Genomic DNA, 15325 nt, shown 5'->3' on the forward strand with positions numbered 1-15325 from the left:
TCGTTCAAAATTTTTTGTTCCAACCTTAAAAGTATCAGCATAGACTAGCCTAGCCTAGTTTAGAACTGTAACAAGAACACTATAAAAATAGTCCATAAAAACATTACTGGTTAAAGAAGCTGGTAATCTGGGGTTGAGTATCTGCCTGGCTTTTAGAAAGTTTAGAAATCTCACTAAAATGTACTCTGGGATTGTTTTTGTTATTCTCGATCAGCAAGGCCAAATACGCTGAGCAGGCTTTAATGAGTGCCTTTGTATATTCACTAAGGCTTTCCTTCCTGGCAGAGTGGAACACCTTTAGTTTGGTAGTCCGCCATTTCCGCTCTAGTTTTGTTTTAAGGTACCAGTTTGATCACTGTACCACAGTGCAAGCTTTTTTTTTGCCTTGTCATTTTACATTTAAGCAGTGCCACTTCGTCTAAGGTCAAATATTTGTCGTAGGGTATTTTCTAGACCGTTTGTTAATCTATCTAGCTTTGTTTGGTCTGACTGAGTGTAAGATAAGGTTGTTAGGTCTTAGAGGTTTTTAGTATACTGTACAGCGGTCATAGGGGTCATTCCATGCTTTAGACTGTGGCGGGGGACAAATTAACGTTTTGCCTTAAATGTAGCTCATAGGAGATTAGATAACAGTCTGATATTACTGAGCTTTGAGGTAGAATATTTAGATTATGAATGCTAACACCCAGGTTTAAGACTAAATCAAGGATATGCTCGAGCTACCTTTAGGTTTTAGCTTTTTTAGCCTCGCTTCCACATTCTCCAGATGTAGACATTGCGATCTCAAAAAGTTGGCTTGTTTTACAGCTCAGTTTTGGGGTATGCTGAATTTTCTTTACAATTAAGAGACAACTGTGGTTGAGATTTACAGTATGTCATTACTGAATTTTCATTATTTAACTGTAAAAGTAAATAAGTGTTGTATTTTGTTTTTAAGTAATTAATTAATTGTAATAGTAAAAAAATATTGTGTATGTGACTGTAAAATTAATGGTTTAGGTTTGGACTGACTATATGTGGGGTTAAAAAAGATGTTCTTTTACCCATTTAATAAGTTTCAGCATATAAAGCTTAAGGGAAACTCATGTACATGTATAGTCATGTGAAAGAAATTAGGACACCCCAATTTTAAATGAAAACATGGGCATTTGAACTTCATTTTAACAATATTGGCAGATAAAGTGAACATAACTAAACAAATAAAACTGAATAAATGTCTTTTAAAATGGATAAAAAAAAAAAGATTGTGATTTTTTTTTTTCATTGTTCTTTCAGAATGCGTGAACAGCGTTGTTCAGTAAAATAAAAAAACAAAACATTGGGGTTTCTGAAACAACACAGTGTCGAACAATATACAGACTGCAGACCTAATATCATAAAATTATAAAATGTCTTATATCTGTGTTGTGATTTTTACTGTGTGTTTGTCTGTGTTTTTACTTATCTTTTGTAGATTAAAAATCATTTCTCAGTGCCTTTTGCTATTTTGAAATACTCCCCTGAACTGGGAGGGCTGGTAAATGTTGGGGTTGCCGAGCCTGAGAAAGAGTCTCATGTCACGCTGGACTCATACAGGTGTGGAAGTTTTGACATTGTCCTTTTAAGATTGTCTTTGTCATTAACTTGTCTATGGTTCATTAAAAGTCACAGTCACCCTCACATAACGTTGTCCACTTTTAACATGGAGTTTAACTAGATTGTGTATTCTAATGTAGGTGTCAGTTGTTTTTGCTGCCCATCGGCTTTCTGAAGGGTCAGTATCATGAGTCAACTACGTGCATTGCGTGGAAGGAGCAGGTTCATGTGAGTTCAGAAGTGCATTCCGTGCTTCAGTGCCCATCCCAGGAAAGCAGCTTCTTGCCACTTGTGGTTAACACTCTGGCCGTGCCAGATGACCTGTGCCACATTGCCAGCCATGGTGAGGGGGACTGGGATCCTGCTTATGTTATCCACCTGCACCCAGCAGTGACTGTCCGAAACCTGCTGCCCTACTCCATCCGATACCTATTGGAGGTACTAAACATTGCTTTCTTTTAACACTACATTGCATTCATTGCATTAATTCATAAGACCAATGTGTATTATAAACTACCCATCTCCTAGTATAGTAAATTGTACAGGATGTTAAAATATAAAACATTAGTCCATCTATTACCCTGGTTCTCTTGTTTGCTATGCACTGGAACCCTGCTGGAAGAGTGTTTTGTGCTGTGTTCAATGACCATTAAATACAATAGAAGCAGTATATGTAAGGGGTGGCTCTAGGGCAAGGCCTCCTCCTGCTACCAGGGGGAGACCCCGAGTCACCCCAGCCAGTAATTGAGCCCAATTCCCTACACCTGGGCAGTAGGCTATATAGGCACACAGATCCAGTTGCCCCACTGCTGGATCTTTTGACTCTGGTCGTGTGTGTCTGTGTGTCAGTCAGTTACTCGAGTTGAAGGCTGAGTGTGTGTCACTCCCCTTCATGTGTCTCTCCCGAGTCTGTCTCCCTGTGTCTGTGCAGTGTGTGTGTGTCTGTGTGTGTGTGTGTGTGCGTGTAGCACACATACACTCGTGTACCAGAGGAAGGCAGGAGTGTCTGCCTTCCCTGTAACTTCTCAGTTTTCTCGTTTCTTTTGGGAGATCATTTTTGCCCTTAGTTGTATTTCCCTCTAGTGTTAAAGAGGTAGCCAGCTCTCCCCTGGCATCCTTTGTTTGTTTGTTTCCCGCCTTTTGTTTCGCGTAAGACACAACGTCTCCTTGTTTATTAAACCCACCCCTTTTTAAGTTTCATTTGTTGGCCGCTTTCATAACTGCTGCTTTCGTGAAGTGGCAGAGTGTCAGTCTCGCGATGCGGGTCCCGAGTGGCTTTATTTCCCATTTCCGTTTTACGTGCTCTAAGATTAAAAGACTCTGCACTTGGGTTGGTTGGTCACGTGATCGTGGTAGCTCACTCAGTAGCGCGCCGGCCTGCCAACACGGCGGCCTGGGTTCAAACCCCGCTGTAAGTGAGCACCACATTACAGTATACAGCCTTGACCTCATTGATTTCATCAGGCCCACCTACTATGTGGGTGCAATTTGTAGGTTTACAGATTAGTAATTGTAAACAGTTACATCCATTTTTGCACGATTTGTTAACCACTCTCTACCCTATAATTACTGAAAATGGACCACCACAACATTAACACTGACCTGATATTATTGAGGCAGTGGACCATTCTTAACACAACAATCACACTTACATGGTATTAGCATGTTATTCTGTGTTGCACTGATATACTGTAAGTGAACCAACCACAGCAGCTTCTTGTCATGGCTGGGTTCAGATTATCCAAACTATCAAGCCAACATTGGAAATCTGACCATAGACTAGAGGATAACTATTATAAATTGCCGAATAGAGTGACTAGCTGTGCTGCTGTACTTAAAGCTCTTATCCTAGTGCACCATGCAGTTATCACATTATTGTCCCTGCTGTGCTGAGAGTGGTACAAAACCCTTATACTATCTGGTCCTATAGCGATTCCTCTTCACTGATCAAACTTGGTGGTTCCTATTCCTCCGTCCGTGTCTTTCTCAGGGTTCGGCTGAGTTCCACGAGCTGCAGGAGGGCAGTACAGCGGATATCCTGAATGCTTCAATTAGTGGAGAGATCATGGAGCTTGTGCTGGTGAAGTACCAGGGCCGAAACTGGAACAGCCATGTGAAGATCAGTCCAGACATGCCAGAATTCTTCCCTGTCTGTTTCACCAGTGACACCAGTGAGAATCTCACCATGGACGTGTGTGTGCATGTGTCCCGTGTGGCTGGTAGGCTGATTCTCTCAGTCTTTAGCCCCTACTGGATCATAAACAAGACATCACGTGTGTTGCAGTATCGAGCAGAAGACATCTATGTCAAACACCCATCAGACTTCCGAGACGTTATCCTGTTCTCGTTTAAAAGGAAGAACATTTTCAGCAAGAACAAAGTGAGTCAAAAGGAGCCAGGTGTGATTTAGAATTTAGAAGGACATGCATCATGTTAGCTTGTTTGGTTAAGCTTTTCTTAACAGCCATGTTCCACTGTAAAATAGTTCCACACTGCAAACCCTTTTATTTACCTTCTGAGAACACTCAGTGCTGCTGGCTGGGCAGTAATGCCTTGAGGTCACCAGATGACATGCCTAACATCATGATTAAAACTCTGAACTGTATTGAGAAAAAAATAGTCAATACATGATTCATTAAAATATGCCTGGTCCCGATCTGTTCCAGTGGACAGTTCCTGTTTCACCATGATTCCGTTATTTCAGTGTTCCCGCTTACAAAAAATAATCCTAGTCATTTAAAAAAAATGTAATCCTTTTATGTAGTTTGAATAAAGGAAAATACAGCAATATTAATATTTACATCGAGATTCCTTACAATATCTTATTGATAAACACATTTCTTCTTTTTGAACAGCTGCAGCTGTGTGTGTCCACCAGCTCCTGGTCAGATGGCTTTTCTCTAGACACTGTAGGCAGTTATGGGTGTGTCCGCTGCCCGGATAAAAACATGGACTACCTGGTGAGAATCTAGAGTAAGACTGGAGATGAACTGACAGTTTATGTGGTGGTTTCAACTTCTTATGAATGTTTTAGGTTGGGGTCAGTATCCAGATGAGCAGTTTTAACCTGACTCGTATTGTGACTATGAGTCCCTTCTACACTCTGGTGAATAAATCCTCCTTTGAACTGGAGGTGGGGGAGGTGCAAAATGGCATTGGCAATGGTCACGTCAGTGGAAAATGGCACTACATCTCTTCTACAGAGGTAGAGTGAACACACTTAATACAGTCATGTATTCATTTATTTTATTAATCCCTTTTAAAAGTGCTCTCTGTATTTCCACTTATTGACAAACCAGATACATGACATTACAAGAAATACAAGACAATACAAGAAATTAGCAGGATATAGAGTCTTAACTCTCAGCATATCTGTGTTTGTTGCAGTGTTTGCCTCTTTGGCCAGAGTCCAGCACAGGGAAATTGTGTGTGCGAGTGGTGGGCTCTGAATCTACTTCAAAATCGTTCTTCTTCAACAAGCAAGATAATGGAACCCTGCTGAGCATGGAGCAGGTAAATGTGCAATCATTCTTACGTACTGTAATATTGGAATATCCATCAGGGTTATTGAAACATTCCTTTATCTGGGGAAGATCCAAATTATATGCCTTTACTTGCTGGATTAAAAAAAGAAAGTTTGTTGTATGCACAATGAAATGTTTACTTTGCTAATCCTCTGTTCACACAAACACACAAAAAATTAAGACATAAATAAGTAAACTTGGTTATTAAACATATTGCGCAGAGCATAAGAGTAAAGTTACATGTTCAGTATTGTGCAAAGAGCATGAGAGTAAAGTTACATGTGCAGTATTTTGTAGAGAGCATGAGAGTAAAGGTACATGTGCAGTATTGTGTAGAGAGCATGAGAGTAAAGTTACAGTGGCGAGAAAGTATGTGAATCATTTGGAATTTTATGGGTTTTTTTTTTTTTTTTTTTGCTTTTTGCATTAATTTGATCTGGTCCTCATCCAAGTCAAGCGTATTGACAAATATAATGTGCATAAATAATAACACCAAAAAAATTATCTTGCAGGTCTTTATTCATATATAACACACTCATTCAACATTTAAAGTGGTGATGGAAAAAACCTTGGTATGGTATGTGAACCCTTGGAATTAATAGCTGGTTGACCCCCCCCACCTTGGCAGCAGTAACCTCAACCAGGTGCTTCCTGTATCAAACCTGCACATCGCTCAGGAGGAATTTTAGCCTATTCTTCTTGGCAGACCTGCTTTAGCTCTGTCATGTTCCTTGACCGCCTCATGTATACAGCTCTCTTCAAGTCAACCCATATAATTTCTAAAGGGTTGAGATCTGGGCTCTGATTTTGTTTTTCACGAGCCATTCTGTTGTGAACTTGCTCCTGTTTTTTGGGTCATTGTCCTGTTGCATCACCCAACTTAAACAATCAAGCTGACCAGTCCCTGATGCAGCAAAGCAAATCATGTTCCCTCCACCATACTTTAAATACTTCACCATAAATCTTTAGCTGTCACTCTGGGTTGTTTCTTTACCTCATTGAGGAGTCTTCGTTGTGCTCTTGGGGTCACTGGAGTAGCCACAGTCCCAAATTGTCTCCATTTGTAGATTGTATGCCTCAATGTAGACTGGTGAATTTATAAAGTCCATAAAATGACTTTGTAACACCTTCCAGCTTTATGTGAATAAACAAGTTTTGATCGTAGGTCCTTTGAAAGCTCTCTTTGGCAAGGCATGGCTCACAAATCGTGTTTCCTTTTTGTGCGGTACAAACTCAGAAAGTTTGAGTGTTTTTTATTAGTCAAAGTAGCTCTAGTATACAACTCCTCATTTTCTTAAGAAGACTCAAGGTATGCTAACAATTAGCTTTTTTGAGATCATTAACTCACATACTTAAGGATTCACATACTTTATCCAATTGCACTATGAGGTTTTTATGGTAATTCTCCATGAATACATGAATGCTTTTTTTGTGTTATTATTTTAGGGCACATTATGTTTGTCAATACGCATTTTATGACAAATTAATGCAGAAAACCATAACATTCCAAAGGATTCACATATTTTTTCTTGCCACTGTACATGTGCAGTATTATGCAGAGAGCATAAAAGTAAAGATACATGTGCAGTATTGTGCAGGAAGCAGTGGTCATAATGCACTGTGCTTTATTGCAAATGAGAATGAAAGAATAGCAGCAGCAATAATTGTATGTGTGTGCATGTAGTTTAGTGGGGTTCAATAAATTATGCGATAGGCAGAATTCCATATGAATTCAGTGTGGGGAAAATATTAGTAGAAATGCTGCACTTTAAAAAAAAACGATGTAATTAATTAAAATATGCAATATGATAATTTTCATCTTTTTTTTTATTCACCTAGTTAAATGTTTAACCAATTTACATGATGTGTACATGAACATAAGAATGAAATGTAGATGGTTACACATTGGACACATTTATATTGTTCATCAAATGAACCAGAAACTTAAAGCCTGTACATTTATTTTATTTTATTTTCTCTCCTCTCAGTATGGGGGCATCATAGTGGATGTGAACATCTCAGACCACTCTATTGTCATCAGCTTCACTGACTACTATGACGGAGCAGCTCCTGCTTTGCTGGTGAACCACACACCCTGGGTCACTATCTCAGTCAGGCAGAGGTCAGCACTACACCTGTGTCTGTATCTGCAGCATAAAAAGTGGGTTTGGAGTTGTTTGGAGCTGTCATATCTTACTCTTTCTTTATTGTGTGTTTGGGTGGCATAGTGGCTGTGAGGCATCTCGGGAGTTGAGTCCTGGAGAGGCTCAGCGATTTGCATGGGATGACCCTGCGGGGGTAAGGAAGTTGTGCTGGACATGTCAAGGCCACAGCGGAGAGCTGGATCTAATCAAGGTGAGGGAACAGCTCTCATTACTTTTTTTTTTTTTTTAACTTAACCCCTTAGAAGCTGATTTATTATTTTAATTTTTATATAATATATTCCACTGTAATTTACTTTCATGTAATAATGACATAGCTCTACAATTACATAGTGAATAACACAATTAATTATGTTTTACATTTATTTTATGTTTTACATTGCTTTTATATTGATTGAATTAACAGCTTTGAATTATTTTTGGAAATTTGGTTTTTATGGCTTGTTTAGGTTTGGAGGTTTGGAATTAGGTTTTATGGTTTGTGTTAGTTTCAAGCAATGACAAAATCATAAAGCATTGTATGTTTTCCACAAGACTATACAGACAACAATAACATATAAAATACCACTTCTACTTATAAACTTAAATGTGGTATTGACATAAGCTGACATTCTGCATTAGATTCCACTATCAGTGAAAACATAGCAAATGTTTCATATTAAAATATATTTAAGTACAATATAATAATATATAATAAATATTACATTCAAATAGCATTGTTTGTGTAATGAATGTCAAAGCCTCAGAGGAAACACTTTTATAGTAAAGCGGTATTAAACTGTATTCTTTTTTTTCTTCTTTTTTTTGCACTTGCAACTTATAGGATGAGTGTGGGCAGTTTGCATATGATGGGCTAGCTCAGGTGCACTGGGTGTCTTTCCTGGACGGCCGTCAGCGTGTGCTGCTCTTTACAGAAGACGTAGCTGTAGTGACTAAAGCTCGGCAGGCTGAGGAGCTGGAGCAGTTCCAGCAAGAAATTAATATCTCCCTGCAGAACTTGGGCCTGTCCCTCATCAACAACGACAACAGACATGAGATAGCATATGTGGGCATCACTAGGTGAACAAACTCAGATTATGTAAACCATTTCCAGATGATTCCTGCTCAGTTACTGATGTGCCATACAATTTCTGCAGACTAACATACTCCTTTGACATAAGCAACAGTTGAAATAGTTAAAAAAAAATCGTTTTTTGGTTAGTTCTGGTGTGGTTTGGGAGATGCGACCAAAGAACCGTTGGAAGTCTTTTAACCGTAAGAATATCAGTCTTTTGGAGAAGGCCTACCAGATTCACATCAGTGGCAAGACTGAGCCAGGCTGGGTCAAACTGGAAACGGGACTGGAGGTGAGAAAGTACACCTGTCAGTAAGCCTTAAACGTTTTAATTTTATAAAATTGGGCCAAACATGGTAACTCCCACCATTGCTTGTTTATCTTTTTATTTATACCTTGTAATAGTAATAATAATAGTAATAGAAACAATTCCTCCAACCAGCAGCGTTGTGCATTTGTGTATGTCTTTGTGTCTGGGCATGGTCAGGTGAACTTTGCAAAGGTGCCCATGCTCATGAGGCACCCCTATTCTTGCACTATTCGGAGGACCTTTCTCTCTGGCATCCACATGGAGCTGAAGCAGTCACCACATCAGAGGAGCCTGCGAGCCCAGCTTCACTGGCTGCAGGTAATACACAGTAAGGTTGTATAGTGTGCCATTGGCTTGCAGAGAGAAAAGCTCACAGGGATTAGTATAGCCATGTCTGTTACACATGTATCACTAATCTTACACATATACTAAAAATTTTATAAACTGTGATAAAGGTTTTTGCTTTTCTGTACACTTTTAATCAGTCTGATCACCTTTTACTTACTTGTGTGACAACATACACTCCGTAAATGTCTTTTTAAAGAATGCATTTTTTAATGAATCGACTGTGTGTAATATCACTTCTTTATGTTTATTCTAGGTGGATAACCAGTTAACAGGAGCCATCTTCCCTATTGTCTTTCACCCAGTTCCTCCTCCCAAATCGATTGCTCTGGATTCAGGTATGGTCTAGAAAGATTTTATTTATAATTTTGTATAATATTGTAAAGTTGCTTAAGGTGCCTGCATACATACTTTTTGTCCGTTCAGAGCCAAAACCCTTTATTGATGTGAGCATCATCACAAGATTCAATGAACACAGCCAAGTCATGCAGTTTAAGTAAGTTGTGCTCTATATTTGGCTTTATTTTTTGTAACATTATACCATACTTAGCCTGCTCTTGCTTACATTGTTGTTCTACACTATTTAACAATTAAATACAATTTAATAATTATTATTATTCCAGTCCAATCACACCCATTCAGTTTGTTTTTGAAGTGTGGGCCAGATCCATATGTTTATTAATGTATTTCTGCAAACAGGTACTTCATGGTGCTAGTGCAGGAAATGGCAGTAAAGATTGATCAGGGTTTTTTGGGGGCGATCCTTGCTTTCTTCACTCCGCCAGCCGACTCCAAGGCTGACAAACAAAAGGTAACTACAGCACTAGGAACGGCGTGAATATACAGTGCATGTAGAACCTATTATTTCTATTATACATTCCATACAAGTATTATTACGTAAAAGAGAATCAAGTATTATAACGAGTTACTGCCCCCTACTGTGCAGACTTGGAAGTGTTTGGTCTCAGTAACTATAGGTTCTTGGTAACATGTAATAAGTCATCAGTGCTATATAAAAGCTTTGTTTTAGAAATGTACATTTACATTCATGGCATTTATGTGACACTCTTATCCAGAGCAATTTAGAAGATTACTCATATTACAGAGGTCAGCATAGTCACCCAGACCAGAAATCGAACCCCAGTCTCCCACATGATGCGGTAGCTAACTGGCAGGTGTTGTTATCTGTTGTGCCACACACATTATAGGAAAACAAAAAAGCTTTGTTAAAAGTAGCTACGCTACTGTAATGTTTTTTTCTTGTTTTGTTTGTTATGAAATTAAACAATGTAAATAGCATCTGGTGTTTTCAAATGATATAAACAAAAAAAGATGAAATTACTCTCAACCCACAATGTCGTTATGTAATAGTATGAAGTGTAGAGTATTATGGTCTTCATATTGACTCGTGTTTAGTAATATCTAAGCTTAGAGATATATTTGAATTTTAGTCTATTCATGCTGGATGACACTGGATAAGAGCATCTGCTTAATGCCGTAAATGTAAACGTAAATGTAATAGGAAGTAATCTAGCAATCGGTAAATGTGTTTTGCTGATGATTCTGAAATGTTGAACAGCTGTTGAATCTAGAATGATTTGTTAAATAAAATGTTAATGTTATACGTTTTATTCTTATTGTTCCATAAATATTTCGAAAACATCTCGAACATCTATTTTATCTACATCTACATTACCTACTGAAATATAAAGTAACAATGCTTAGCATGACAATTGGTTACAACTTTAACCCGCACTGTATATATATCTATATTTTTGTTCAGACAAAACTGATTGAAAGGGATCTGGAGGCGCTGCAGGCTCAGCTAATGGAGAGCTCCATTACAGACACTTCGGGCCTCAGCTTCTTCGAGCACTTCCACATCTCCCCCATTAAAGTGAGATGGAAGCAACTGTTCCAGGCTTGAGACATTAAAAGTATCTGACCACGAAAATTGTAACTGTAATATCACCATGTTCTAAATAGTTACTCTGTCTCTGTGTGTGTGTCTCTGTGTGTGTGTCTCTGTGTATGTGTCTGTGTGTGTGCGCATGTGTGTGTAGTTGCATTTGAGTTTGTCTTTAGGCTCCAGTGGAGATGAGTCTGAGGAGGGTGACATGGTTGCCATCCAGTCACTCAATCTGCTTCTTAAAAGCATTGGAGCAACACTCACTGATGTAGATGACTTAATATTTAAGTGAGTGTCATAAGACATTAGGAGCTTGTAAACCTCCTGATTTTAGTCATTACAAGAGTGACAGAGGTTTGTATTGCACTTTCTCTTCAGACTTGCCTTTTTTGAGGTGAAGTACCAGTTCTACCGCAGAGAGAAGCTGATGTGGACAGTGATTAGGCATTATACAGAACAGGTCAGCGATTCTATCACCCTAATATTCTAACAAATATACTAACATTATACACACACACACACACACACACACACATATGTATATTCTTTTCAAAATGAAAGCCAGAGGTTTTAAAGGAGTCACACTGTAGTGGTTATATTGCCTCAGTTTATACCATTACCATTGGCAAACAAGCACTTCAAGAAAGTGAAGAAAGGCATTCATACTTAAACAAAAACCTTCCATCCCAGCCAAAATCCTGATGAAAGGTGCCATTGAATGCATTTATTGTGTTACTATTTGGGGTGAATAATTTCCAGATGCGGTTTCACTCTTCCATTTATCCTATTCTAATCCTGTCACAAAATGAACTGCTCTGATTGGCTGGTTTATAGCACCACAGTGACTTGCACAGAAGCCACATAGCATGGCAATAGCATAGCAACATAGCATCTTCACCATCCCAGTGTCTTAAGCATTGCTTGTTATAGGGGGAGAATATGTATGGGTTGAGTAATTGGCTAAATTGTGGATGATGCTTTACAGTTTTGCATACTAATAAAGATTTGCATATAATGGTTCTGTCTCAGTACTACTCTCTTTTGTGCATTTACAGTTCCTTAAGCAGATGTATGTTCTAGTGCTCGGGCTGGATGTCTTGGGGAATCCCTTTGGGCTGATCCGAGGCCTCTCGGAAGGCGTGGAGGCCTTCTTCTATGAGCCCTTTCAGGTTTGAGATGTTAATTTACCTTTGCACTCCATCCAAAACAAAACGGTGTAAAAAAGCTGTAGGGAAGCTCGTCTTAAACATCCACTAGCCTGGGTGATGTTTGTTAAAGCTTGTGGTGCTTGTGGTGCTAAATTGCACATATGCACCATGTTCATATTTGCCCAGATTTTGACTTCTCAAAGACATGTCTGACAGCCACAGTGAAAAAATGAGAAAGAGGGAGAATGCATTAAAGCAGCAAAGAGTGCCTGCAGCAGGAGAGATGAGAAATAAGAGACGGAGAGGAGGCCCTGTTCTGATGCTAGATCATTACTAGATCAAAGCCACAAAGTCCACTGAGAAATTTTAATTTTCCAGTCTTTCTGTTGTCTCTTGAAGATTACCATCTGCTCATCAGTCTGCTTAGAGATCTAACCGATACGAGCCATGAGATTTTAGATTATATATTTTTTAATTAGGGAGCTGTTCAAGGGCCTGAAGAGTTTGCTGAAGGCTTTGTAATTGGAGTGCGCAGTTTGCTGGGACATACAGTAGGTAAGAGTTACTGAATCCCCTCCATTACCTTACTCAGACATAGTTAAAACACACACATATACATAAAGGTGCACCTCCAGCCATTGTGTGATCTGCCTTTTTTCTTACAGGGGGTGCTGCAGGCATGGTTTCTCGTATAACAGGTTCAGTAGGAAAAGGCCTGGCAGCTATCACCATGGATAAGGAGTACCAGCAGAAACGAAGAGAGGAGATGAACAGACCACCCAAAGACTTTGGAGAGAGTCTGGCCAAGGGGGGCAAAGGCCTTCTGAAGGTAATCATACCACTGTTATGAGTTATGAGTGAACATGGTTTATTACTAATTAGCTACGGTTTTACAGTTTCATATTGTACCATTTGTTTAGCCTGTTTTGTTAAACAATTGTAGATTATAGTTCTTGATATGTATCTAACTACCATAAGAATTTGTGCTTTAATTACTTGAATTTGTCTTGTAGGGTGTGGTTGGAGGAGTGACAGGGATTGTTACCAAACCTGTGGAGGGTATGGCAAATTTTCAACTAGTTACTTAACTCCCTCTTATCTTATTTAGTGACTATTTGTTCAGCACCATGTGTACATACATGCATAATAAACAGTGACACACACAAACACACATTTATCAATATAATTGATTGAAAAAGTACTTAAACCTTAAGGGCAGTGATCTCTTGTAGAGACTAGGAGTCATGTGTCCTAATAACCTCTTTGGCTTTTTATGTCCCTGCCCAACAATTTTCTTGAGTAATATGGCCAGTCACTAATGCTTTCATAGGATTTTACAAGAACAGCTGTTAAGGTGTTCAGTTCACATAAAATACGAAACTTATGAAATAATGACATACTTATTATCTTGCATATTTTCATTTTCTATATCAACAATATCCGTAAAAGTATCCTTATGGTGATACAGCGATACAGGCTGTTGTTTAAAGTTGGTAGTTTTTTATCTATTCTGTGGGTGTGTTTTGTATGTGCCTGTTTTGTTAAATGGTTAAATTACTAACTCTCTGCTACGTAGAATACTTCAGTAGGTCAATAGTTCAAATCTAGCACCTAACACCCATGCATATTTGAGTGTCAAAACAGACTGAAAAGAGTTAAACAGGCAGTTTCAGTGTTTGACACAAACTGCATGCTTTCTCTAAGTTAATGACTTTTTTATTGTATCTCCTCTATATCTGTTTTATTCTGATTGGCTGGGCAATGTTAGATTGTTATAAATTACTAAAATTCTGTTTTAAGGCACTCAGTAATCCATCTTAACTTGTTCAAGCTCTCAGTGGCAGTTGGTAGATAGATGTTTGTCATTATGCTCAATTCAAAAAGATGAGAATGAGCTTTTAAATATGGCATTACATTTGGATAAGCATTAAGACTTGTAAAACCTGAGAGATCATGCATGCCTGTAAACATAAAGAAATATAATTAAATCTGCATAGGCTTCCTATAAGGATTTACTACTGGATTCGTTTATGTTGAATTTTTTTTTTGGTGACAGTGTGGTTTATGGTAACATTAATTCCCTCTTAACATTATAGTAAATCTGCTGACCTCTGATAAAGGGCAGAGCTAAAAACAAATTGTGTATGGGGAAAAAAGGATCTTTTCATCGAGTGCAAGTGCAATCTTTTTCCATTTCAAATTTGCAAGTTGTTTTAGCTAACCTTTAGCCATTTGTGAGTGGTCAGTTAAAGACAATTTGGAGTTTGGTGTTCTAAACCCAGCCCCGACAGTGTGGTTGGCAACCAATTAAGTGTTTCGCGTACTGAGTGGCAACTAATAAACTGTCAGTTTTGTGTATTAAGGTATAATGTGGATGTGATTTCTGTTCCATGTGTTCAGGTGCAAAGAAAGAAGGGGCTGCAGGCTTCTTTAAGGGCATTGGGAAGGGTCTGGTGGGAGTGGTAGCTAGACCTACTGGGGGCATTGTGGATATGGCCAGCAGCACTTTTCAGGGCATTCAGAGGTAAGACAAATACACCCACACATGTTATAATGTCTCTGCCTCTTTATATATCTCACATGCATTCTAAGAGTTGAGACAAATATAGGCAGAGACGTGTCATAACTCCAAGAGAGCCTGTCATTCTCTCTTTCATGATGAGCAGAGATTCTGCTTTACATAACTAAGCATCTGACCTCTTTGTATGTGTGTTTTCTTTTTCTTTTATCTTTGTCTTTGAAATAATAATGCCATATTTAATGGCATTATTTTCTGTGTAGTCTCTGGTGTTTGGTTTGTTTTTCCTGTGTGTTTACTAATTTTGTGGCTCTTTTTTTCTCATGAGTTAATACCTGGATGTGTTATGTTCTTTTAGTTCAGTGAGTATTGGTCTGTTTGTGTATGTTTGTGTAAGTATGTGAGTGTAACTGATTTGGGGAATATTTTAAGCACATACGATCAGTGAATGGTCCTCCACATTCACTGGGCCATGACCTATGTTTGTACAAGATCTACAAAAAACCCTAGAATAAGGGTTTGCTGGCATGAGTGATTTTCCCTGCATAGAAGTGAATGATGGCAAGGTAAACATTGCATCGTGGGTAGCGGAGGATGATGCAAGCAGTGGTACCATGTAATATTCTGCCTTTACTGTACAATAAATAGAAATGTCTGGATGATTCTCAACATAATGTCCCCTTTCCTCAGTGGCAAATGGCAAGTCTGATGAGCAGAATAACATGGAGAAAAGAGCAGTGAGCAGTTATAGTTATATTAGTAAAACACACACATTGAGGC

At 38.6% G+C, this 15325-nt stretch overlaps 1 protein-coding gene across 12 annotated transcripts in view; it reads left to right on the top strand.

Annotated features, from left to right (window-relative positions):
- Positions 1–15325, top strand: part of vps13c (vacuolar protein sorting 13 homolog C) — a 70625-nt gene that overhangs the window by 47731 nt on the left and 7569 nt on the right. For all 12 annotated transcript variants that reach the window (XM_072661160.1, XM_072661152.1, XM_072661153.1 and 9 more), the window contains 22 exons: positions 1454–1575; positions 1716–2013; positions 3566–3955; positions 4431–4535; positions 4610–4780; positions 4963–5088; positions 7088–7221; positions 7328–7454; positions 8085–8320; positions 8463–8607; positions 8803–8943; positions 9227–9308; positions 9397–9466; positions 9670–9781; positions 10754–10867; positions 11034–11167; positions 11258–11339; positions 11935–12048; positions 12507–12582; positions 12693–12856; positions 13041–13086; positions 14428–14551. In XM_072661160.1, coding sequence (XP_072517261.1) covers positions 1454–1575; positions 1716–2013; positions 3566–3955; positions 4431–4535; positions 4610–4780; positions 4963–5088; positions 7088–7221; positions 7328–7454; positions 8085–8320; positions 8463–8607; positions 8803–8943; positions 9227–9308; positions 9397–9466; positions 9670–9781; positions 10754–10867; positions 11034–11167; positions 11258–11339; positions 11935–12048; positions 12507–12582; positions 12693–12856; positions 13041–13086; positions 14428–14551 — 3113 coding nt within the window. The remainder of the gene's footprint in view (positions 1–1453; positions 1576–1715; positions 2014–3565; positions 3956–4430; positions 4536–4609; positions 4781–4962; positions 5089–7087; positions 7222–7327; positions 7455–8084; positions 8321–8462; positions 8608–8802; positions 8944–9226; positions 9309–9396; positions 9467–9669; positions 9782–10753; positions 10868–11033; positions 11168–11257; positions 11340–11934; positions 12049–12506; positions 12583–12692; positions 12857–13040; positions 13087–14427; positions 14552–15325) is intronic.

The sequence above is a fragment of the Salminus brasiliensis genome, chromosome 17 (genome assembly GCF_030463535.1).
Source record: "Salminus brasiliensis chromosome 17, fSalBra1.hap2, whole genome shotgun sequence".
Classification (NCBI taxonomy): Eukaryota; Metazoa; Chordata; class Actinopteri; order Characiformes; family Bryconidae; genus Salminus; species Salminus brasiliensis.